This window comes from Chanos chanos, chromosome 13, assembly GCF_902362185.1.
Source record: "Chanos chanos chromosome 13, fChaCha1.1, whole genome shotgun sequence".
NCBI classification, from domain to species: Eukaryota; Metazoa; Chordata; class Actinopteri; order Gonorynchiformes; family Chanidae; genus Chanos; species Chanos chanos.
In genome coordinates this window covers 2722373-2750000 of record NC_044507.1, presented here as the reverse complement: position 1 = coordinate 2750000, position 27628 = coordinate 2722373, and the positions used below count along the sequence as shown (strand labels likewise).

Sequence of the window (27628 nt, the reverse complement as noted above, 5' to 3'; positions counted from 1 at the left end):
GAAAAAAAAAAAAAAAAAACTAGGGATCGGAAGACAATACCCCGCGCTCAGACCTGAATCTTCGGGGAGTGTAGCTTTAAGAAAACCTTCACAAAAGGGCGATTAAATTCTTTTTCACTTTCATTTATTTCAAGTGCACTTTTCGATCTCGGCGTTCAGGTCCCCCGCGGACTCCCTGAGTTTCTTTTCGCCTCTGTCCTCCTTCCTGCCACACCCACGTTTCCTTTTAAAAGCATTTAAAAAGTTCCCGGGTTGGCGCGTCGGCTGACAGGTGTGTCAGCTGACAGCTCTGACAGCCAGCTGATTCACACAAACAAAACAAATGAAAACGGAACGGAAGACCGGAATAAATTAAAACAACCATAGGGCAATGCACGTGGAGGATGGAATGTTGTATTATATGGATTACCTTTATAGTGGTCATCCATTATACTGTTAACCTCAAATTAAAAGGAATCCTAAAACCCATATGTGGCGGTGCTATTCCTGATTTTGACTGACGCTCCATACCTGACTCTGGCTTGTTTTTAGGATTCTGATTTTGGACCTTGCATTGGATTGGTTCTGCCTGCATGCTGCATTTTGTCCTGTTTCAGATTTTTGCGTTTTCCTTGGATATTTTGTGCCTTGGGGTTTTTTTTTTTCAATTTTTTTTATAATAAACCTATTGAACTTAAGTCTTCATCAGTCTCTAGTAGCTTAGTAGCTAAGCGTTTGACCAGTACCTCGGGGACCTGAGTTCTAATCCCGAGTCTGACAGGCAGGACACTGGCCTTCCAAGCCCAGATTTGCCTACCCTGACCTAGAATGAGTCTGTGATGAAAAGCAATGCGGTTTTCCTTTAAAATTCTGTTATTAGTGCTGTTTCACTGCAATGTATTTTAGTATCTTCTCTTCCATCAGTCTACCACCATCCTCTCTCACCCCAGGGACTGCTTCTTGCCCTGCTAGTCTCTGACTGTTGCTATGGAATTTAGCTGAATAATAAGATTATGGGTTCCACTGACAGGGGGTTTCAACAAAAGAAATTTTATTTGTGTGGGTATTTTTGTATCTGATTCTACAAACAAAATACTTTGTGCAAAATTTCAAGCCTTGTACAATTGTGGTTGCAAGATCATCATATAGTTTGACTGAAATGATCAAGAACTGGAGAAGCAGATATAAGTCCAGGTTGTGTAATACAGTTATAGTTAATGTATGTAAAAGGTGGAATATGCATGTATGTTAATGTGAGCAAAAAGCAGAATTAGTACCCTAGTACCCTTGCACCTCATTTCACAGTCTCTTTGCGATAGAGTCAAGTCAGGAAAGGCTCCAAAGTTTTCAATGTTTTTAATGTTCACCTGGATGACCCCTGACCCGACTGCCTAAGGAACTAAAAAACTGCCAGTTGGAGCTCTTCCTAGATTAGACTTAGAACTTTGAGACTCTAGGACTGTGTCCTTAATGGACATCCTAGACTTCTAATTGTGAATCCCTGCGATGGACTGGCGACCTGTCCAGGTACTTCCCCACCTTTTACCCATTAAGTGCTGGGATAGGCTCCAGCATCCCCTGTGACCCTAATTAGGATAAGTGGCTTAGTAATGAATGAATGAATGCTCTTAATCCATAACTCATTATTCTTATACATTCTTAAATATTAATATACTTGAGGACAAAAAAGTGCACATTGGAGCCACAGACATTTAAAGAAGCTTTTCTGTAATTCAGCCATGTACTGTAATCAAAAATAGCATCTGTTGAAACAAGACTGCCAAAACATCAAAATATCTTGCTATGTCAGCTAAAACAGAATAACACAATCCACGAATTTAACCTCTTTAAATCATAGGTATTCTGATAATAAATGATGTGATACTCACAGCCAAGTTTCTCTACTAAAACAAACTAGGGAATTAAACAGGTGTCTGCAAAGCAAATTTCCAGGACTTTTCCAAAACTTTCTGGGTTTATTTAATTTAAGTAACAGTGACAATACGTCCTCTCCGTGCCAGGCCAGATCTTCTCCAAATCCTCCACTCATCTGAGAGTGTCGGTCAGATTAGCGTGGGGTTCCAATCTGTAGGAGCAATAGGGCAAAGTTAGAAGACGCTTATCATTCACATTAGAAATATATTAGTGAAGTATGTCAGCTACATAGCTAAAGAACAATCACTTCAGTTTCTTCAGTTTACAGTGTGAATCCTCTTTAATAGCAGAGAGCAGCTTCACTCCAGAGTCCCCAGGTGTATTTTGACAGAGATCCAGCTCCCTCAGGTGGAATGGGTTTGATCTCAGAGCTGTAGCCAGAGCAACGCAGCCCTCCTCTGTTATACTGCACCAAGCCAGACTACACACACACAGAAAGAGAGAAAGACAGAGAGAGAGAGAGACTTGGTTGCAATGACGACTGAACCTCTCCTCTTATGCACTCTATACTTTCAAAGAGAGGTTGTGTGAGTGTATGTCTACACATAAAAAGTCTGTTTTAGATAAATAAAAGTTTCTATTAATTATCAGTTTATTTGGTTTTTTAATTTACCAAAACATGAGTGAGTAATGACACTAGGTGGGGAGCAGGGTGATAAATATTATTGATTAGATGGTTTTTTTTGGTAAAACTAAAGAAAAATCATTTAATTAAACTACATTATTCTCCCTTAATTATGCAGACATGTGCTGCTGAGTGATTCCCAGCGAGATGATCTTACCCCAGTACCTCCAGTTTACAGTGTGGGCTCTCCAGTCCAACAGAGAGCTGCTTGGCTCCTGAATCTTGCAGATTATTGTAACTCAAGTCCAGTTCTCTCAGTCTGGAGGAGTTTGAACTGAGAACTGAGACCAGAGCGGCACAACTTCCTTCTCTGAGGCCGCATGTACTCAGGCTGAGAGAAAAACAGTTTATCTGAATATTACTTTGACATGACTCCCATATCTACACATCAGTTCAAGTTACAGAGACAACAGGGACAACACCACTTCCTATATAAACATCCACAGCTCACGCCTAAAGAGTACATTTCTCTAAACCAGCAGGAAGACCTTTCATTAATAGCATATAGAAAAAAATCCTCCCCACTCAGAAGGTCTCCTTTTCAACTATTCACCTGACAGGTTGAGCAGTCACCACCACTGGCTTTACTGATCATCCACGGTTACTTAGCATTTTATTTTGAAATATGTATTTTGCATTAAATAAATCATTAAGCTTGTTTCTCTATTGGTGTGTGCCCTTCTCTTTCTGTTGCGCCCTTTGAGCTGAGGTCGTAACAGTACACACGCACACAAAAGGTCTCACATGTACTTAATGCACTCTGACACACATATAAAAGACTTTCACATGAATGGACACACACTTGCCCACAAACTCATTCACAACCTGTCCTTGGTACCTCAGTATCTCTAGTTTACAGTGTGGCCTCTCCAGTGCAGCACAGAGCAGCTTCACCCCTGTATCCTGAAGGTTACTGGTACTTAGGTCCAGCTCTCTTAGTCTGGAGGAGTCTGAGTTGAGAACTGAGGCCAAGACCTCACAGCCTTCCTGTTTGAGTCGACACTGACTGAGCCTGGGAGAAACAAAGACAGTATACAGTAAGAATATTCCACTCAAATCTCTTTAGCCTGAACGAAAAACTAACATACACACACACAGAGTTTGTACTCATGTCCTAGTGCTGGCTTCCCATTGACTGCCATTATTCTATAACTGAAGAATATTAACCTATCCCTAACCTTGACCAAAAAAATGTTTTGACACTGTTTAATCAGTAACAACAATATAGTCTTGAAAAATGTTGTTCTCCTAGTGGGGAACAGCATTTTGGTCCCCACTAGGTACTTTTTAAAGGTTATGCTATCTTACAAGGGACTAACCAGACCACAGAAAGACAGCAATACACACACACACACCCACACAAACATGTTACAACACTTAGTTATGTGTGATTCTCAGATGTCCTTACTTCAATGATTCAAGTTTGCAGTTTGGATTATTCAGTCCAGCAGAGAGCAGCTTCACTCCTGAATCCTGTATTAGATAATTGCCTGTCAGATCCAGTTCTCTCAGACTGAAGGAGTCTGAGCTCAGAACCAAAGACAGCGCTTCACAACTGTCCTCTGTAAGATCGCAAAAATTCAGCCTGAGCGAGGGAGAGAGATAGCGAGAGAAATAATACACATTCCATTCAAATAACATGAATCCATTCCTAACACACACATATACAGACACACACACACATCTTCAAGAACTTGTGACCACTCTATGCTTTACAGATATTTGCATCATTTACTTCTAGGATTAGAACTTCAGTTATCATATGAGCACAACCTTGATCAGTCAAACATCAGTTTCTTTAGTCATTAAAAGCTTTTACAAATGAGATTTCCTGTGATAGAGATCAATTGCGGACAATTGTGTAGCAACATCAGAGGGAGGTTGAGACTGAAGGGGAGAGAGCAGAAAAGTGGTTTGGTTAACACTGTGGTCATAGTGTGATTGTACAGGGGCAAGGGCAGAGAGTTGAGCCAAAATGAGCCTGCCACACTATTCTTTCTTTACTGAGAAATGACAACAGGATATTAAGCACTGGAGTTATTCATTCTCCATACTGCACTGTAGAATACCTGATTTCTGTCACTGGAAACAGAAAACAACATTTATTCTTTACTCGAATATTAACACAGTAAGCAAATGATATATATACTCTATAGAGTAGTGTCATTGACAATGGGGCCATCTCCCCTGTTGGCCACTGGGCCAACCCCCCTGTTAAAAAATAACAAATCACCTACTGAACACAGCATTACAGCAACGTCAAGACAGTTTTTTAGAGAGGCTTAACATAGATTTGTAAATGCATTATCATCTGTTTATTCGGTGAGAAACAAATATATTATATCTTTTGAAAGTGTAAGAGAAATTATTTTACCACAGTTTTTCCAGTTTGCAGTGAGGATGTTCCAGTCCAGCAGAGAGCAGCTTTAATCCTGAATCCTGAATGCTATTGCTTCCCAGGGCCAGTTCTCTGAGACGGGTGGTGTTTGAGCTGAGGACTGAGGCTAGTATGGCACAACTGTCCTTGGTGATGTGGCACGATGTCAGCCTGAGTGAAATGTAATGACAACTGCAATATCTACACATTACATCTCTACAGTCAGCATAAAAACTCTCACACACACTGACTGATACATACAGCCAACACAAAATCACAGAGATGCAATTTTTTTTTTTTTCCTCTCTCTTTCATTCTCATCCACAGAGACACAACTACAGATATACGCATGCACACAGACACATTCACACAGCCACACTGTAAAGCTACTCACAGAAACATGCAAAGGTCAATGTAACAGCATAAAACACAGACAAATTGTATGTGCAAGTGTACATTCCAACCACTGCCAGTGTGTTGTTCCTGCACTGAGTCATTTATGTCTAATCCACCAGATGAGAGCAATTTCATCACAACCTTTACATGTCTGCATTCATACACAAGCATGCAGTGGACTCTTTCCCCCTCCATACATATAAATATATACATCTAAAAACATAATGACAAAACTCTCTATACACACCCTTATGCACAACTGTACACTAAAACACGGACACAGCAAACAGATTTATTGTAGTGACACCAATGAATATGACCTTACTTTAGTACTTCTAGTTTACAGTGTGGATTCTCCAGTCCTGAAGAAAGCAGCCTCACTCCTGAATCCTGTAGATCGTTAAAACTGAGGATCAGTTCTTTCAGAGAAGAGGAGGCTGAGCTGAGCCCTAAGGCCAGTGCTTCACAGCTGTTCTCTGTGAGCTTGCATTCAAACAGGCTAGAAGACAAATCAATACAAATGTCTCAATGCTGCATTCCAACTCCAATAACAAACACACTGAAACACACATACTGCACACTGTGTGTGTATGTGTGTGTGTGTATGTGTGTGTGTGAGGAGGGCGGGGGTGGGGGCAATTCTCAGAGTGATTATTTTACCTCAGTTTCTCCAGTTTACAGTGTGGATTCACTAGTCCACGGGACAGGTGCTTCACTCCTGAATCCTGCAGAGCATTGGTACTCAGGTCCAGTTCTCTCAGACTGCAGGAGTCCGACCTGAGAGCTGAGGCCAGAGACTTACAGCAGATTTCTGTCAGACGACAGCTGCTCAGACTACAAAAAAAAAAAAAAAAAAAAAAAAAAACCTGAATATGTAATTAACTGAGTATTACATGGTTAACCTCACAAAACTCTCCTTTAATGTCTCTTTCTTATTCTTGCAAACAAACACACACGACAAAAACATATACATGTGAGTGAATGAGTGAGTGAGTGAGTGAACAACTGAGTGAGTTTAGGACATATACTAAACAGCAAAATATTCTAGCTTTTCGTAAATTTTTCTTTGTAGCACCAACTCCAATTAAACCTCATGCCCCTATCTTTTTAAACTCCATCTCAACAATGTGATTGGCCCACTGAATGTTGTCAAAATCTGCAGGCTACTCATCTCAAGTCTATAAAAAATTTGTAATTGTTCAGACGTTGTTTTGAGCAAATCTGCAGCACAATGTATAGAATCATTATCAAAAATCATTTAACTGAATTTCCTTAATTCTAGTTTAGTAAATTTTGTGTTTGTACTTTTGGATCACTAGGCAAGATGTTGCCAGAATGACAGATGCTATGTTTGAACTGGAGAGTAATATATTTAACTAAAGTTACACTTTGATGGGAGCACATCAGAACTGCATGGTATGCATGTTACTGCGGTGGTGCTAGTGCTCTGGACCTTACTTTTTACTGACTGTTTCAGTGGAGAGATGGGACCTGTTACGAATAATTTACATCTGTGGTCTATCCCCAATCAGACGTTATAATTTCAATAATACGAGCTGAGTGATCAAAGCTTATAAAATAAATAAATAAATAAATAAAAAAAACATGTAACGTGGTTTTGTTCGAGCTCAACAGGCTTGAAACTATCTCAAATATGGTATAGGCTAATGTCTGGACTAACTACACATTTTATTTTATTTCTAGAAACAGCACTTTACATTACCATTACAATGAATGAATAAAACAGCACGGGAAACATTTAACTTCCTTTAAGTCTCACAGTTGACAAGACTTACCTCATCGAGTGTTATTTTTAAAAAAAAAAATCATTGCTTTGTTGTGACAGGTTTTTGGTGCCATTAAACACTGTTAGTGTATTACTACAACCTCAGTAAATTCAGTAAAAATGATGCATAAAGTGTCACAAAAAAAGAACTCACAAAGCTGCTCTGGATGCTTTTACCACCGGCATGAGCTTCAGCAGACATGCCTCTGACACATGAAATCTGTACAGGTTAAACTCCTCCAGACTCCCCTCTGAGGTGAGTAAGACAAAGATCACCGCTGACCACTGAGATGGAGAGAGTGTGGTGCCAGCGAGACACATAGCATCAGTCTTCCTCAGGTACGTCTGTATTTCCTCCACTAGAGAATGGGAGTTCAGTTCACTCAGGCAGTGGAACAGGTTAATGAATTTCGTTGGAGTGGGATACTCTCTGATCGCCATCGTAATGTAGCGAACCATTTCGTCAGTGCTCTGCGAGCGACTTCCTGTCTGTGAGAGCAGGCCTTCTAAGAGGCTTTGATTGGACTCCACTGAGAGACCCAGGAGGAAGCGGAGAAAAAGGTCCCAGTGTCCAGTCTTACTGAATAAGGCCTTGTCCACTGCACTCTTCAGTAAGTCTAACATGGTGTCTATTCTGAAGGCTTCAGAAAGGACAGTGGTATGTCTTTGCTCTATATTGTCTTTGTTACTGAAGGCTAAGAACACAAACAGGGCAGCTAAAAACTCCTGAATGCTCAAATGTGTGAAGCAGTACACCTTCCCCTGGAACAGCCCATACTCCTCTCTAAAGATTTCGGTGCACACTCCTGAGTACACTAATCCCTCTGTGACATCAATGCCACACTCCCTCAGGTCTTCTTCATAGAAGATCAGGTTGCCCTTTTGTAGCTGTTGAAAAGCCAGTTTTCCAAGTGACAGCAGTGACTCTTTATTCCAGTATGGATCCATTTCATAATGTCCATCAAACTTCTGATTCCTCTGTTTGGTCTGAAAGATCAGGAAGTGCGTGTACATTTGAGTCAGAGTCTTTGGGATCTCTCCACTCTCTGCTTCACTCAATATTCTCTCCAGAACAGTGGCTGAAATCCAACAGAAGACTGGTATGTGACACATGATGTAGAGGCTCCTTGATGACTTGATGTGTTTGATGACTCTGCTTGACAGGTTCTGATCTCTGATTCTCTTCCTGAAGTATTCCTCCTTCTGTGGGTCATTAAACCCTCGTACCTCAGTCACCCGGACAACACACTCAGGAGGGATCTGATTGGCCGCTGCTGGTCGTGACGTTATCCAGAGTAGAGCAGAGGGAAGCAGATTTCCCTTGATGAGGTTTGTCAGCAGAACATCCACTGAGGTTGGTTCTGTTATATTACATAGGATCTCATTGTTGTGGAAATCCAGAGGAAGTCGACACTCATCCAGACCATCAAAGATGAACATGATTTTGTATTTCTCATAGTCAGTGACTTTCAGTTTTTCTGTCTCTGTGAAAAATAGATGAAGAAGATCCGTCAGACTGAGTTTTTTCTCCTTCATCAAATTCAGTTCCCGAAAAGGAAGTGGAAATATGAAGTGAACATTATCATTAGCTTTTCCCTCAGCCCAGTCCAGAATGAACTTCTGCACAGACACTGTTTTTCCAATGCCAGCGACTCCCTGAGTCAGCACAGTTTTGATGGGTTTGGCTTCTCCAGGTAAGGGTTTAAAGATGTCATTGCATTGTATTGGTGTCTCTTGTGTCACTAGTCTCCTGGATGCTGTTTCAATCTGTCTGACCTCATGTTCATTATTGACCTCTCCACTTCCACCCTCTGTGATGTAGAGCTCTGTGTAGATCTCATTCAAAAGTGTTGGGTTTCCTTGTTTTGTAATTCCCTCAAAGAGATGTTGAAACTTTATCATCAGACTGTATTTGTGATCCAGTTGGCATCTTAAGACTGCACTGATCTGAACAATACAAAATAACCATGCTGGAGTCAGTGTTTCTGGATTGTATTTTCTACTTGTCTATGTTTGGTGTGGAAATAATCTCAGATATAAAAAATATGTGGTACAGAGAACAGAAAACACTAGACTGCTACAGTATGGAGAGGTGTTTTTTAACACGTAACACACCACTGTAAAACAGTCACAAGGCTACAACATGCATTAGCCACTACAACACTTTACACTGGCGATTTTAACCATTAGGAGTAATCTGGAAATCAAACTTCTGCTTCTTCTACTAAACTACTTTATTTTCTTTAGTGTGTAAAAAGTATGTGGTTTGACTACATATGACTGACAGCATTTATAAATTATATGTTTTATGCAGCCGATGGATTTAGACGCCCTTGCTGCATCTGCATAGTGTATTTTCGTTGAGGGAGAGAACAAACCTCAGATGGACTTTCATAATCGCAGGGAGTCTCTGATCTCTCCTGCTGCACGCTGTGGACAAAACACAACATTGTGTTAATGGGTAACTATTCACAGAAATACAAAGTTTATTAAATGACCCAGTTCCCTGCAACTGGCCAGAGCGCCATCAGATCTGTTTTTCATAAGTGCTTTTTTCAGTATACATACCACAGCTACATAACCCCATGTCAGCACTGGCTAAAGAACGAAAAGTGAAGTATACCCTCGCAAAGAAATCTTAACTGCCAAGGACATCATTTCCCAGATTTGGACATGTGGTTTCTGTGAGGGGGTCAAGACTGAATGATGGTATAATAGATAAAGACTGACGTCCAAAACACTCCGCACAGACCTCTACATTAGCCAGCTTACTTTACATTTCCACCATATCTGCAGTCTAGAACGTTCTGCAGAGTATAAGACAGTGACAACTACATTCCCTGTATTGTTTAAATGAGCATTACTTACATGAAAACTATTAATTACCTCATATCACTGTTTTTTTCAACTACTTACAAGAGCAATGCATCCACTAGCTGGCGACTGTTTTCGTTTTTTTGTAGACTTGTCACGGATCAGACTGGTGCCAGCATGCACACACATTACTCCTCATGTCAAATCTCATGTAATGATGCCTGTTAAAAGTTCAAATTTGACCTGACCAAAACCCAACAGAACCCAGTGGGCTCCAGTTGCCCTGAAGTGAGTATCTATCTCCCCTCTGATCCTTACCTCAGATCGGAGGAACCCTCTCCACGTTTGAAGTTACGTGGAGGATCCATCGAGCTGTCACTTTTCATGGACACACAGCTGGGAACAGGAGATTCTGACCTCTTCCTGTATTCCAACACATGTATCTAGGTATTAAATCTCGCCTAAAAGTACACATTTTCCCAATCATTTGTTCCCTCACGTCACAACAAAATCGTGCCCTTAAATACCTTCATCTCATACTGCCATGTAGATAATTCATGCAGAGAAGACACAAATATCATGATGGCTGTACGCACAATGACAAGCTGAGTAAAGGACAAAACTATTTATAAAACAATTAAATAATATTTTTTCTCCCACATTAACAAAGCATTTGACGGCTTAATCTTGACCTTCACCCGCGTGGACCTGTCTCCCTCACGAAAGTTATGCGGAGGATCCACTGACTGATCACTCTTCAAAGACACACAGTCTGACCTTCTCCTGTTTTTACTATAAGGCATATTTGTAGGATGTATACTAGAGGTGTACAGAGACATCATTATCTGTATCTGTATCTGTTCAACCAACAAATTTATCTGTCTCTGTATATCTTTTTGAATAGTAGACTGGAAGTGGGTGTGGTTTATACTGGAAGTCACGTTGAATAGGGAAAATGTTGTATTTTCTGACCTAATATTCATTGGCGATGCAATTTTTGTGCCTTCAAAGTGAGTTAATCAAATTGAGTTAATTTTGGCATATAATTAATTATGAAATATATTTCCACATCCTCATACTGTACTTTTGATCTCTCTCTCTCTTTCTTTATTTTTAAGTAAACTAAGTTTAATGAACTGTCTGAACCCCACCACCCCTTTAACTGGGATACACTGAACAATCAGAAACTGGAAATGTTTTAAAAATCAAAAGATTTTTAATAGAAACTATTTACAGCTCTTAAATTCCAAAGATGTTGTGTTCACAATACTTGATGTGTTAACATTATTGCAGTTCGCTGGGGAAACGTGAATCACGATTTTATAAAAGTCGTTTGCGCTGATTCGGTGTACAGAATACAGCGATGACTTTTAAGTAATGTGTAGTAAATGAAGCGACGTCTTAGTGAAATCAAAGTCCTTTGTTGCAAACAGAATGGGCATGTTTATCTTGTGCCCATCCACAATGATATGAATCCATTTGAAGAAACATAGTGGCCGACGCACAGACATGTCAATCATCTTTTTTCCCCCGAATAATAACAAACAACTTCAGGTAGAAGAAATATCTGTTTACATCGCATTAATCGTGCTTTCCCCAATAACCTATTCGGATTTGGGTACATCCCTAATATATACAGAGGCGCGCACACACACACACACACACACATACACACACACACACACATAAAGAACTCCTGCACAGTCTCACATACTCCCCTTTGCCTCACAGAGAAAGAAGCATTAGAAAAAAAAAACATACTGACGTTTGTTCTGCACAGCACTCTCCCTGTTTGAAGTTACGGGGAGGATCCATTGATCTATCACTCTTCATAGACACACAGCTGGGAACAGGAGAATCTGGTCTCTTCATTTCTCTTTTTAATTAAAAAAAAAAACATCCTCACATCACACCGATCACATCATGTGGAAATTAGAAAACAAAGAAACAAACAGACAATAGAATATTAGAATATTTACTTGGGCTGTGTACAAAACTCTCCCTGTTTGAAGTTACGGGGAGGATCCATTGACCTGTCACTCTTCATAGACACACAGCTGGGAATGGGTGAGACTGGTCTCTCCATTTTTCTGTTGGAAAAATAATACGTTGACATCACACACAAACGGGGAGAGTTAAAATAAACCGAAGACCAGAAAAGAATTGACTAAAATAATTTTTAAAAATTACGTTGACTGTGTGGAACAGTCTCCCTGTTTGAAGTTACGGGGAGGATCCATGGACCGGTCACTCTTCATAGACACACAGCTGGGAACAGGTGAGACTGGTCTCTTCATTTTCCTACTGACAAAAAAAAACCCCCCAAAAAACATTCATTTTACCCACAGATACACACACGCACACCTACCATGGTTTAAAAAGCAGAGAACAAACCATAAGAGAAATGAAAAATTGTAAGACAGCACTTTTTTTGGCATCTTGTATCCACCTGGAGGTGACTGTACTCTAGAAGTGTCATGGTAATACAATGGTTATGGCTTGATATCAGTAGGTAGTTAGTGTGTCCAAAGTGGTTACTCAGTAAATCCATTCAAATGGCTGTATTACCTGAAAATGATTCCACTATTTCGTAAAACTCTGCAGTTAATTAAATTAATTGTAAATGCTGAAAGCAAACACTCTCCCATTTACAAGCTTTCCCAAATAACGTTGCGGTCTAAATATTGCTTATTTTCCCGATTGGTTCCTGATGTGGTAATGCCAATTATGCTCAAGTTCAAGTTTATTTGCATAGTGCTTTTTACAGTCAGAATGGTCTGAAAGCAGCTTTACAGAGATCAGTGCCTAAACCCCCAGAGAGCAAGCCAAGGACGACAGTGGCAAGGAAAAACTCCCTAATTATGAGTGTCCACTTCACCAGATGTGTCTACTAATCAGAAAGTCAGCGCCACTTATCAACAAATAACGCTTGTAGATAAACAGAGAGAGAGATCTTTTTGCCAAATATCAAGCTTTTCAAATAAATGGATGGATGTCGTCATGTATGTAAACCAGAAAAAAATTGCTGCTTTTTGCAATGCGAACATTATGTCATATTTTTTTTTCATGGGGCATTCAAAAGGAGATGAATTATCTTACAACTTTTTCCAAAAACTGTCAGCAGTGCCCCTTCATAAAAATTAAGGGTCTGAGACTGTTTTTTCACCTCAGATCAACAGAACTGTCTCCTCTGAAGTTACGGGGAGGATCCATGGACCGGTCACTCTTCATAGACACACAGCTGGGAACAGGTGAGACTGGTCTCTCCATTTTTCTGTTGGAAAAATAAAATGTCCACATCATACACACACACACAAAGTGCGAGAGAGAGAGAGAGAGAGAGAGAAAGAGAGAGAGAGAGAGAGAGAGAGAGAGAGAGAGAAAACAAACAAAAGAATACAATATTCAAAAATAAATAAATTACGGTGACTGTGTGGAACAGTCTCCTTGTTTGAAGTTACGGGGAGGATCCATTGATCTGTCACTCTTCATAGACACACAGCTGGGAACAGGAGAATCTGGTCTCTTCATGTCTCTACTGAAAAAAAAAAAGTGCTTATGTCAGTCTAAATAACATACATGTCTAACGTCATGCAAAAGGCAGAAAACAAACAAAAAGTAAAGTATTACAAGTGCAGTATTTACGTTTGGTCTGTAGAAGAGTCTTCCACTCTGAGGAAAAGCAGAGGATTCATTTACTCGTCACTCTGCATGGACATACACATGGGTCCAAAAGAATCTAATCATCTAATTACTGAGAAAAACAAAGTTTACATTACATACAAACACAAACACAGACATACTGACACACACACACAGACACATGCGCGCGCACACACACACACACACACACACACACACAAAAGACAAGCAACGAAGAGCAAAAAAATCAAACTAACAGAAATATGACATTAAAATAGAACGTCACTTTTCCGAATTCTCCTTCTGGATTGGATGAAATATAGACACATAGATCACACAACCACTGATTAACAATTCATCTTGGTTTGTTGACCCTAACGATGCCAATATTTTTCCATTTCCGAATGTACGTATACCGTATGACTGTAAAAACAAAAACGCAGTAGAATCCTATTCGACCTTTGGCAAATCCCTCAAACAGTTGCAGTTTCTGTAAGACTACATGCTTTTTCTGATGCTGCATTTTGAACTGATTTCGTTGAGACATACACTGGCAAAAGAGGTACACAAGAGACATTACTAAATTGATTACTTAAAAACAACAACAACAACAAAAAACCGGCACGTTCTTTTTTTAGCTACTCATTTTTAATGTATGCTTTGACTCATTCGTCATGACAACGTTTCAGTCATGGACAAGAACAACCGTTGAGATAAAATTATTTGTTACATAACGGACGACATGAAATCGGACCTTACAGGGATACAGAAAGGCTCTTAACTACCCGCCTGCAGGCAGGATGCACGTAGCCTCGCACTCATGGAAATGTCCGTCTCTTCCTTCTTATGAGGAAGTAACGGACATTTCCATGAGTGCGAGACTACGTCCGTTCTGCTCCTCGGAGATGGAAAACTGGTGAACAAACATGTTCGGCAGCATCCAGTTCAACAAGTTCATGCAAGTGATAAATGAATTTGAGTGGAGTACTATCAATAATATGTAATTTCTCTAAGACCCTCAAGTGAAGTGTTACCCGAAACTACTTTAACCGTTATATCTCAGCCGTCTAACCGTTAATTCTGAAAACTGCCTCACCACAACAAAAGCGACAAGCTTGGTCAATGACCACTTTTTCCCCTTGAATTTTTAGTTTGCTACCATCAGTGCGACCACTTAAAAAGTAAGCATAGTAAATTTATGTATAAAATGATCTTATACCTAATGAAAATACTGGTACCCCCCCCCCCCCCCCCCCCCCCCCCACCTTTGTTATAACGTCGGTAGACTTTATTCATACAAAGATTTCTAACTGAATAAAGTTGTACTTACATGCACTTGGTTAAAACGGGACGTTGTTGCCTTTGACCAGAGAAAGTCAGATCAGGATCTGACTAAACTAGAAACTATTTAAATAAGATTGCTAAACTAAACGAGTCTTATTTCCATCTGGCTCATAGGACAGGCAAATACCGTCCTTGTGCTGAGTGTCATTTTCATGGAACCGTACTTTCAAGTTTCCTGTACTCTGACGTGACGGGGGGGCGCGCGCTTGTGTGTGTGATTAAAGCAACAGTGCCAGGCTGATGGGCCTGAATTGCTAAAGCTGCTAGAAGTGTAAGTTTAAGTCAGTCGTCAATATTTTGCCTAGTACTATATCTATCTGTTGTGATATCAGAGAGCTGCATGTAGCCATAGAATTTTGCATTTATTAAAATTTGTCATATGATTATATTTATCATTTAAGTCATGTGTCACACAGGTATAGATGAAGCTGGATTTATCATGGGTATAATATGTCTGTTTTTATCATAATGCAATCCTGCACATTCCTCTCTCTCTCTCTCTCTCTCTCTCTCTCTCATTGCATAAAACAATATTCCAGTCAGTGCTCATTGTCACTGCACATCTGCAGGTAACTGACAACCCTTTTTTTCCCCTTTAAATAAAGCCACAATAGTTCATAAAACGCATAACAATTGGATCTACAAGTAAAAAAAAAAGATTTAATTAGGTTGAGAATTATGACCTTAACATATTTTAATATGATATACAATTAAATTACACCAGCTATTGAATTGAAATAAATTCACAGACGAATGAACTTCATATGTAGCTCAAATATACAGTTACAGATTGGCCTGTGATCACAGTGATATGACAATTTCGAAGACATATTTTAATATTTTACCTGGAATGCATGTGGTTTTAAAGTCACGGTGTACTGAGCAGAGTCCTCATCATTGGAAGGCTGTCCTCAGAGTGATCTGTTAGGAACTCGTCTCACGACTCTTGGTACCCACACGAAGGCGTGCTCACAGTCTCCCACAGTCGACTTCAGTAACTGCAGTCTTTAACGCCTGACCGTGGCTAGGTCTGCTCTTCTGCTTCTCTCTTGTCGTTAGTCGTTGGTCTTCTCGTGTGGAGTTTAGATGCTGTTGTATGTGTGTGTGTGTGTGTAGCGAATGTGTCTTGATTCCACCTAAATCCCAATGTGTTCAACATTACATTCATTCTGTGCCATTTGAATTTGACTGTTGTAAAAAAAAAAAAAATGCATTTAAATGCACATTCCTACTCTTTGAGTATGTTATAAATCGTTTCCTAGTTTGATGAATGTGGTGATCTAGGAAATTAGTTATCAAGGAGTATTGAATTTGAAGAGTATTATTGACTATTGTGGGTACATTAATGCTATTATTTACTTTACATTAAGGCTAATAGAAAGTTATTTTGAATAAGTTCGATGTTCAGTGCACTGAGCTATAAATATTTTTTTTTGGACTTACTGTAATTTCACTGGGGTTCAGGTTCTCAAATAGGGTTATGCATACAGCAAAGTGATATTAGTATTAAGTTTAATATTCACAGTGAAGCATTAACCAGAATTTCTCCACACCGGTGGCATATATATATATATATATATATATATATATATATATATATATATATATATGTGTGTGTGTGTGTGTGTGTGTGTGTGTGTGTGTATGTGTATGTGTGTATATATATACACATACACATACACGTATGTGTGTGTGTGTGTATGACCTATATATTTCTTCTGTAACGTTATATTTTTTATATGTTGGCAAGTGCAGGTAAATGCACAATATTGCATAAAGGGATAACTCAGACATGAGTAATATTTAACATTTAGTAAATTTTACAACCAAAGCCATATACAGCAGTGAAAAATTCCTCGACCAGAACCTATACAATACCAACTATTGATAGCCTGTGTAATATGTTAATACAGTTGCAGTGTAAGAATAAGGTATAAAACACAAATATCATATTTAATTGTCCTCAGTCATGAAAATGGTGAAATCTTACAATCTCCAGGACACGGGTTGTAGGTATGAGGGTCAGTGGTTCAGATGAGATGATATTACACACGGAAAACCTTAAAACACACACGTACAGCGTAACACTCATAGCTGGACGGGGTCCAGTTCACATTAATGTACATTTATGGACTTTAGTAAGTCCTCTTGTCAGCTGTGTATTGCTTCCCGCAGCATCTCCATCCAGTCAATATGAGAAGCTGTGGAAAGAAATGTCATATCCACTGCACTCATCTCTCCCTCTCAGTGCCCCCAGCAACACTCAGTTTATGAGCTCATGCTTTGTTTTTTTTTTCAGCAGGCTACACCTCCATTCTGCATTTGGTTCTCTCTTCTGTTTCTCTCAGCAACTGACAAAGCACACAGGGACGATGCTACTATTCACTGTTAGTGTAGTACACTTCTGCTGGGGGAGTGGGGGTAGTAATCTCTACACCATCTCCTTAGCTTGTGTGTGTTAGAGACACAACCTGCGATCGATGAATCAGATCCAGGGATTCCAAGTTCTGTAATGTGAAGAATAATCAGTCACATACTTCCATCACACAGTAGTAACATCAGTATGGGAAACACTGAATTCAATCTCTATAAGCTTTTCATGGAATCAGATGCAATTCACACTTATGAACACTCACTCTAATTTCTCCAGTTTACAATGTGGATCCTCCAGGAGAGCAGAGAGCGGCTCCACCTCAGAATCTCTGACAAAATTCCCAATCAGAAACAGTTCTCTCAGATGTGAGGGATTTGAATTTAAAGCTGAGGTCAGAGCGGCAAAGCCGCCTTCTTTCACACTGCACTGGTTCAGACTGTAGTGAGAGAGAAAGAGTGTTAAAGAGAGAGGGGGAAAGAGAGAGAGAGACAGAAGCTCTTCAACCTTTTTATTTCAACACGTTGCCAGAGCATAAGCACAAAGGTGTACCCGCACCCACCTAACCATCCACACTAACACAGACATGCAGACACACACACACACACACTATACTTACTTTAGTTTTTCCAATTTACAGCATGGATTCCCCAGTCCAGCAGAGAGAAGCTTCACCCCTGGATCTTGTAAATCATTGCCACTCAAATCCAGTTCTCTCAAACTGGAGGAATATGAACTGAGAGCAGAGGCCAGAGCCTCACAACTTCTCTCTGTCAAATTACACTCCCAAAGGCTATGAGGGGGAAAACACATATCACATGTCATGTAAAACACACACACACACACACACACACACACACAGCAGTTAGTAAAAAAAATGATTAATAAATCATCAGAGTCCATTTCAGTTTTCATATCAAGCGAAAATGCTTAAAACGAAAGTGTATTTTTTTTAAATGTCCTTCCACCTCCTTGCAACACTGTGTCATAATGTAAGCTAGTCTGTTATGGCTAGAAATATTTCTAAATGATCCTTTCTGAAGTTGAGAATTTGTATTATTGGCATCAGAGCCCATGATATCTAGGATAAACCCATAATAACTCATGACAAGCTTGATTTATTGATGAACTTCGCCAAAATCAACAAATTAGTTCCTAAAAACTTCAGTTGAACTGATCCATAACATACATAGTACATGGTGTTTATTTGTTTATGTGTGTGTATGTGTGTGTGTTTGTCTGTGTATGTGTGTGTACATGTGTCTGCAGGCTAGAGAGTTCTGAGAGGAATTTGCATCTTTACTCTATATCATGTTTATGCTGTGCGAAACAAACATCCCCATATATGTGTGTGTGTGTGTGTGTGTGTGTGTGTGTGTGTGTGTGTGTATATATATATATATATATATATATATATATATATACATATATGGGGATGTTTGTTTGTTTCTGACAAGATGTGGTTTTATAAGACCTTTAAATGCTGTTTTCTAAAAAATGCTGTTATTGATAAAATAAAATCTGCCAAAATATTTTTTTGGTTAAGATTAAAGCTGGGTCAGGTTATTATTCTTTAGTTACTGTAAAGTTGGAGTCATGGGGAAGTACCCACTAATATACAAATATAAACATGTCTGTGTGTGTCTCGCATATTGTGTGAATGTTACCTGAGTATCTCAAGTTTACTGTTTGGATTCTTTAGTCCAGAAGAGAGCAAATTCACTCCTGAATCCTGCAGATTGTTTTCACTCAGATCCAGTTCTATCAGACACGTGGAGTCTGAGTTGAGAGCTGAGGCCAGTGCTACACAACTTTTCTCTGTGAGACTACATCTGCTCAGCCTGGAAGAAAAAATAATGTATCTAAATATTCCACTTGAATTTGTGAAATAACACACATATGCTCTCTCGGCCTCTCTCTCTCTCTCTCTCTCTCACACACACACACACACACACACACACAAAACCAAAAGATGCAAACAAAAAGATGCATGCATAAAAAAAATTCACCCTGAAGAAGATATTTACCGTAATATTTCCAGTTTACAGTGTGGATTCTCCAGTGCAGCACAAAGCAGATTCACTAAATCCTGCATATGATTGTAATTTAGGTTCAGTTCTCTCAGACTCGAGCTGAGAGCTGTGACCAGTGCCACACAGCTTTTCTCCATGAGATTACATCTAGAGAGGCTAGGGGAAAAAAGGCTATTATAAATATACATATATAAATATAGTTATACAGAATAGCTAATCTGCTTATCCTTGAACAAAAATTATGGAACATTGCAATATGCTGCATAAATGTCTTCCTCACACGCACAAACACACATACAAACTCATGTTGACCTTTGGCAGAGACATATTCTTACCCCAGTTTCTCCAGTTTATAGTGTGGATTACTGAGTCTGGCGAGGAGAGGTTGCACTGAATCCTGGAGATTACTGTTGCTTAGGTCCAGTTCTCTCAGACGGGAGGAATGTGAGGTTAGTGCTGAGGCCAGTGCAGTAAAGCTCTCCTCTGTGAGGTCACAGTTAACCAGTCTGGGAGAACAATAATGACACAACCAAATATTTGACTGAAATGTTGAAACCCCATAGAATATCACTGTTTGTATCACAGTTGCCATTTTTAGCAACGTTCCATATTTCTCAGAGTAGACCACAAAGCAGGGGTCAAATGAGGTCAAATGGTCTTTCTCAAATGACATCCATTGCCCCCTAGCTTCAAACATGAGATATAAGTAAGCACACAAAAATACACAAACACACATACACACACAATATCTAACTGTCATGTAGATACCATAGAGAATCTTACCTCAGTATTTCCAGGTTACAATGTGGATTCTCATTCCTCAGATATAGCGTATTTACTCAGGTCAAACTCATCCAGCTCCTCCTCTGATGTCAGTAACACAAAGACCAGAGCTGACCACTGAGCAGGAGAGAGTCTGACTCCATTTAGACACAAGTGATCATCTCTCTTCAGATAAGTCTGAATTTCTTGCACTAAAGAATGATCATTCAGTTCATTTAGACAGTGGAACAGATTGATGGATTTCTCTGGAGATGGATTCTCTCTGATCTTCTTTTTGATGTATTTGACTGTTTCCTCTTTGCTCAGTGAGTCATTCACTGACTGTGTCAGTAAACCTTGTAAGAGTCTGATTGGACTCCAGTGAGAGACCCAGAAGGAAGCGGAGGAAAACATCCAGGCGTCCATTCTCACTCTGTAAGGCCTTGTCCGCTGCACTCTTCAGTAAGTCTGACATCTTTTCTGTGGTTAAGATGCTGGGAAGTTCAGTGATTTGCTGATGGTCTGAATCATGTTTGTCCCTGAAGGACAGAAACACAAACAAAGCAGCCAGAAACTCCTGAATGCTGAGATGAGTAAAGCTGTGCACCTTCCTCTGGTACAGCCCTGACTCCTCTCTAAAGATCTGGGTGCAAAGTCCTGAGTACACTGATGCTTCTCTCACATCAATGCCACTCTCTCTCAGGTCTTCTTCATAGAAGATCAGGTTGGTTTTCAAGCTGTTGGAATCTAGTTTTCCTAGTGCCAGCAGTGTCTCTTTATTCCAGTGTGAATCAGTCTCAATATGTCCATCATACTTTTCATTCCTCTGTTTGGTCTGAAAGATCAGGAGGTGTGTGTATATTTGAGTCAGAGTCTGATATTTAAGCTTAAACAGGTTGATAATGTTATACATTGCATTATTTGTACATTTTATAGGAAGCGTAACTACCAACCCTGTGAAAAGGTCATTTAAAATGCATGGAGCCAAGATTTGCGCATTTTGTTGAAATGCATGAGGCCAGTGATTTCATGTCAGCTTTACAATCAAGATTACCTCAAAGCAGCTTTGCAGTGATCAGTACCGAAACCCCCAATGAGGAAGCCCAGGGCTTGCCCAAGGAATTGTGTCAGTTGTGTCTGTTCAATGTTCTCAATTGTATGCAATTACAATTCATAATTTATTTATTTTTCTAATTTAGCAGTGTTATAACTAAATAAAAAAAGAGGATAGAAGGTGGACATCTCCCTCGTGCTCTGCCGCCAGAGATACATACACCACAGCCAGTTTAGCCAATTATGTGAGCTCTTAGGGGAACATGCATAACTTCAGAGAAGGGCAAAGGCCAGAACAACAAACAAAACCAGGCTAACTAATAAGAGTGAAAAAAGTAGTCTAACTTACTTATGCAAACAAAAAAATAACAATCAAACAGATCTTACTCGCTAACTAATTATAAAAGGTGCCCAATCCCCTATAGTTTCACAGTGCATGAACTAATTCTATTTGCATACACAGAGCAGTCTTAAAGTATAAATCATAAACATACAGTCTATACGCAGTCTACACTTTGCAACTCAGTGCAGCAGTGGAGCAGAAGGGGGAGCCATGGGTATAAGCTCCTTTATTGGAAATTTCCTCCCAGCAACTGGCCAATAACATCCCTGTAATCTGGTGACCTAAAGAGTGAGAAGAAAGAATAATCACACCCATACACGCATTCTTTGCCTTAGTTAGGGTTGAGGAGCAATCGGAAAAATTAATTTTCAGAATGTACGGGGTGGGAAAAGGCAGTTCTCACATCCATGGGAGGATCATTTCATCATTTTGGATGAGAAAGTCAGAGCTTCTGAGTCCTTCAGGAGGAAGATCCATGTAGTGATAGACCAGTCAGGCATCTGGGAAAAACAGTGGGGTAATATTGCTGAGGTTTAATGTCAGACCGTTGTCTTCAGAGAGGCCTGTGCTGCTGCATTTATAACATTCTATGAGAAGGCGGGGTTTTGAGACAGGAGCTACAGAAATGTGAATACACATCTTAATAATCTTGCTATGATCGTTTTCCTTTTGATCAGATAAATTGTCTTGAAACATACCAAAATAATTTCAAGTCCTATACAGATCAGTAATACTCACCGAATCAGTCTTCTGTGCTCTGTGTGCAGTTTCTCAGTAGATGAGGTGGAGAACACTGCTCTCCACTTGCAGAAATGAATCTAATAAAGGCAAAGCAGAAATTCAACAAAACGATTACCCACAGTCTTGTCCTGTGTTGACACTTCCCCCTCTTTCAGATAGGAATAGATCTGGATCAGCCTTAACATTAAACTTACAACCTGCCTCACAATATAGGAATAGTTCAATGCGATAAATCTGCAGTCTTTGTAAAGGTAAACACATCTGTTGTATTTGTAACAAGATAAAGACACATTATCTTTCACACTTCCTCCATGGACCACTCTCTACTGGTGCAGTGAAGAATTTATAAAAGCCTGATTTTATGTGTGAATATGCAAGTGGACACAATGAGGGCCACATTCAAACTGTCATAATCACGAAAAACAAGATTATCAATGATTGGTGATCTTCAGGCAGATTTCACCAGTTAGAAAGAGTAGTCAGTCAGTGAACACACATTTTTCATCTGATGATTTAATCCTCTAAAGCATATGAGTCAGCCCAACCTCATCTTAGTACAAAGTACGTCTTCTGTGAAGTGCTCCAAAGGACCCAGACATCCTTTATGTTACACAGCCGGCTAAAGGTAACCCTGATCCTTCCTGCTGGACTGGACTACACTAAAGACTTATATTTCATCATTAATTCATCTAGGTTCATATAATAACATATATAACATATCTCACTCATTCAAATATCCCTCTTACCCCTCTGCCTCATAATGAGTGACAGACTCCAGAGAAACATAGTTTACTCATGTTTACAAACATACATCAGAGAGAATCATCTTAGCCAGTGTGTCCTTATGGAAAAGACACAGGACAGATGAATGTAGACCTGAAACAATGTTCACCTGAGATCTACGAAATATATTCTTGTTCAACGTTGGGTCAATTTATCAACTAACTCTTTTTTTTCCCACCCAATGAGTAATTTGTAGTTAATCGGGTAACAGTTCAGTAATATAAATGCATACTACAACAACAACAATAATAATAATGATGATGATGATGATGATGATAATAATAATAATAATAATAATAATAATGAAGCGGCACGGTGGTACAGTGGGTTGTGCTTTTGCTTCACAGCAAGAGGGTCCTGGGTTTGATTCCTGCCTGGGGGCCCACATCCTTTCTGTGTGGAGATGGCATAATCTCCCCATGACTGCATGTGTTTCCTTTGGAAACTCTGGTTTCCTCCCACAGTCCAAAGACATGTAAGATACACAGCTGCCCCTGTGAATGTGCTTGTCTGTGTGTCCGCCCTGCAATGGACTGGCGACCTGTCCAGGGTGTTTCCCTGCCTTTCGTCCAATGAACAGCAATGCAGGTGACCAAATGTGCTCTGATAACCAACCATAAGGATGTCAGTCAAACAAACAAGATTTTTGTATCATATTGGTCACTGTGCGGGTAAGCAAGGTCTGCAGTCTTTAGTGAGGGACCAGGATGGAATTGAAAATCATCCTGTTGGAACAAACTCTTTCCAGTAAGCATCAGAGGACAATGTATTAATACTCTGATCACTGGACACTTGCACATTTTCTGTTGCAGTTTGTGTTTTTTTTCCTCTTGTGTGTCTGTGTGAGTCCTGGGGGGTATTCCAGAAAGCGGGTTTAGTGAAAACTCAGTTAACTCAGAGCACGTAGTAAACCTCCTAATAAAAGAGCCCTTTTGGGAATACCCCACTGCAGGTGGCGTTGCTGGAGGTTTTCTCCCTGGAAATGAAGAAACTGAATGGGAGGGACCCTGTGACATATGTATAGGCTTGTCTGACTGTGACACACTCTCACTCAACACACCCTCACTTACTCACACACTTAGAAGACCCACCTTATGCTTTGTTATTGTAAGAAAGGTAAGATTCTGTTCTATTCTCCAAAATAAAGTGTAGGTTACAACTACCCGTTCTTCTCTTGAATGTCACATTTTCTTCTTTGTGTCCCGGTTTATTAATCTGCTCAGCAATACTTTTATATTTCGTCAAATAAACGGTGTTTCAAGCTTTTTTGGTTACCTCTAATGTCTTGTGATACTTTTATCTTGGGCCATAGTTTAGATTCATGGTCACTGTAACACAGGTGGTCTTTGCTGCCATAACAGACTCATTAATCATCATGTGCATCTATATATGCCTCTGGTTTTCAGTTTGTACTTTGTGAAGTCTCACTTACTCTACTGAGCCACTGTATTGTCATAGTTATCAGATTACCTCAATATCTTGTATGTTTATGCCAGTTTCTGCCTTGCCTCTGACATTACTGTTTGTGGTGTTTGAATCCTTGTTTAGTGACCATAACTTTCTCTTATCTGCTGTGCTCTGTTTGCCAATGCCTGGCTTCTTCCTTTTTTCCCCTCTCTATGTGCTCTTAGTACCCTCTATGCACAAAAACCAAAAAGGGATGAATGTAAAGATATTATGGAATAAGTCACCCAGAAATTTGTGAGCGGCATTTATCACATGTCCATTGTAACAATGAAAATATAGCAATATTGTACTGTATACGACAAATATTCTTTCTTACAGACTTTGACAGTTATGAAGGTCTAATACTTAAACCTGCCAGTAGTAGCATTGTCAAGTCTCATTTTATCACAATTTAGTGTTTATCCTACAAAACAGGAAAACAACACAGGAAAAGAGACCCCCCCCTTTCTCTCTCTCTCTCTCTCTCTCTCACTGTATGTGTGTGTGTGTGTGTGTGCTTCTTAAGGTGACCAAGGTCATTTGTTTTCCATAGTCTGATAGTAGCTGATGGTGTCTGTGTGTTTGGGTGTGGTGGAGTAGTATAAAGTTGTTGCGGTCATCGTGCTCTAATACACTGCTCTGGCTTTCAAATTTATCCTTATGTTCTCACCTAAGACTGCTCTGATAAGAAGAAAATATATTTCCTGCAAAAGACAATTTGTAGCTTCACACATATTTTGAGGACCAGTTGCTGATTAAGTATTACTGTGGATAAACTGTTTGTGGGAGTTATGCATTTGTGGCAGAAATTCTTTATTCAGTAGTAATGAGGTGGTACAATTCCTGCATTTATATTTATTTAATAAAGGTTCGGGCACAAAAAGAGGGGGTGAAATTTTAACCGTCTCAATGAAAAGAATAAGAGCAGGTGATGTAAATATGTAACCGATTGGTGACTAACTATTATTATAAGTATCAAGTATCACTAGTGAGTGTTTGTGTCAAAAAATTTCAGAGTTAAAGACTATTGTGGCTTCCAATGCAACTAATGGGATTAAAATGGCATTAAAGTCACTACCTATAAAAAGCTGGCTGTCATCAAAACTCAAGACATTGCATATCAGTTTATGGAAAAATGTAGGATCATGCTTGTACTGATACAAGTACATATTTAATGTTGTTTCTACAGTTGTAATACAGCTCTCATTGTCCCCACTAGACCTTCCTATATAAAATAGCAATTTCCTCGCAAAAATTAATAAAACCCTTTTTTGGAGTTTGAAGTTTTGTTTGGGGAGGAAGATATGGCCTTAAAGCATCAATTTTGAAAATGACGTAGATATACAGATTTATAGTAGCTTTCTAAATTCACATTTATATATTTACAGATTTATAGACTTATTTACTCCTTTACAGTATATCTTAAATACTCATACATTTAGTTCATTTAACAACACCATTAAGAATCACTGAAAAAAAAAAGTTGTCTTTAAGTGAAAGGATGAATTACAATCACTGGATTTAGGAGAAAAAGTTAAGCAGCCATCTTTGTTGAGGGGTCATATGATTTCTCTTATATATATTTTTAATGTAAACAAAGGATGTGAACTCTTAACATGTACTATTAAATCGCCTTCAAAAGAGGATTACACTCTCGAGGATCATTCTGTCAAAACTCTCTGCCTCTGGTCAGAATATCGCGTCCATATTCTATAAAATAAAGGAAAGAAAAGAGCAATCAGACACATACTTATCATTTTAACATGAAGAATACCAGCATGTAGCTACAGGTAACAGCTCAAGAACACATACTCCAGTTTCTCCAGTTTGTAGTGTGGATTCTCGTGTAGAAGAGAGAACAGCTTCACTGAGTCTCCTGGTTTATTCATAGAGAGATTTAGCTCTTTCAAGTGTGAGGGGTTCGATTTCAGTGATGAAGCCAAAGCAGCACAGCCCTCTTCTGCTATACTGCACTTAAACAGCCTGCAGAAAAGGAAATGTGAGAGAGATAGTTACAGAGTGAGAGAGAGAGAGAGAGAGAGAGAGAGAGCAAGTCTCTGTGCAATGAAAGCAGAATAAACAGATGTACATCACTCTCACATGAAAACATTCATGACCATGTTTCGATAATTAAAAGCAAATCACAAATTAAGAACACTCACTCCAGTTTCTCCAGTTTACAGTGTGGATTCTCCAGTAAAGCAGAGAGATGTTTTGCTCCTGCATCTCCGAGTTTATTAAAGTTCAGACTGAGCTCTCTCAGGTATGAGGGGTTTGACCTCAGAGCAGAAGCAAGAGCCTTACAGCCTTCCTCTGTGAAAGCACATTCACACAGACTAGGGAGAGAGAGAATGAATGTTCATCCTAAATTCATTCTTCCACATACACATGTGAACATACAAACAAAAACACACACAAAACACACACATACACACAAAAAACATACGCACAAAAAAATGTGTTTCTCAGAGAGATTTACTTACTTCAGTATCTCCAGTTTACAGTGTGGATTCTGTAGTCCAGCAGAGAGCCGCTTCACTCCTGAATCCTGTAGATTATTCTTACTCAGGTCCAGATCCCTCAGACTTGATGATTTTGAGCTGAGAACCGAGGCCAATGGTGCACAGCTTTCCTCTAGCAGCTTACAGTTACACAGCCTGAAAATAAATTTAGGATATATATGAATATTCCTCTTGAATAAAGCTGTTAAGTTTCTTGAGTCAAAACCAAAATGTGAGAATGTGCAAGGTGTAAAGATATGGACTGGATGTAACTCCTTAAGCTTTCTCTCTATTTCAACACATATCCTGGTATTTCCTAAATTCACTATGTTCAGACATATTGTCTGCAGGCTGAACACATGCTGACCATGAAGGAGGCTGGAGAAGTTGAGAAAAAGGAGAATGAACTAGCGCCGCTTTCTCTCACATTAACTGGCTCATTGACATTAGCTGATATCCACACAGCGTGTGTGAGAGAAGATCATGTCTGACATACTATCAGCCATAAGCTGACTGATCAGAAATAGCAACAGCAGATTAGATACTGTCTCAGGGAAATTTGAGTCTCTGAAAGCTGCAGTGACTGAATCTAACATTTAGATCCAAATGGTGGAATACGTTATGGTGGAACATGATTAAAGGATTCACAGAATGGAAGCAACTATGCCAAATGCCAGCTATGCCAAGAGTAGCATTA

At 39.5% G+C, this 27628-nt stretch overlaps 1 protein-coding gene across 1 annotated transcript in view; it reads right to left on the bottom strand.

Annotated features, from left to right (window-relative positions):
• Positions 1–2157: 2157 nt before the first annotated feature.
• LOC115826596 (uncharacterized) overlaps positions 2158–27628 on the bottom strand; it is a 36166-nt gene continuing 10695 nt past the window's right edge. Inside the window, 18 exon segments of the mRNA XM_030790474.1 lie at positions 2158–2335; positions 2697–2900; positions 3405–3551; positions 3948–4124; positions 4914–5087; positions 5638–5811; positions 5973–6146; positions 7253–9040; positions 10177–10335; positions 10591–10620; positions 11696–11788; positions 11892–12002; positions 17535–17708; positions 17889–18062; positions 18937–19110; positions 26243–26413; positions 26593–26766; positions 26914–27087. Of these exon segments, the coding sequence (XP_030646334.1) occupies positions 2158–2335; positions 2697–2900; positions 3405–3551; positions 3948–4124; positions 4914–5087; positions 5638–5811; positions 5973–6146; positions 7253–9040; positions 10177–10335; positions 10591–10620; positions 11696–11788; positions 11892–12002; positions 17535–17708; positions 17889–18062; positions 18937–19110; positions 26243–26413; positions 26593–26766; positions 26914–27087 (4450 nt within the window).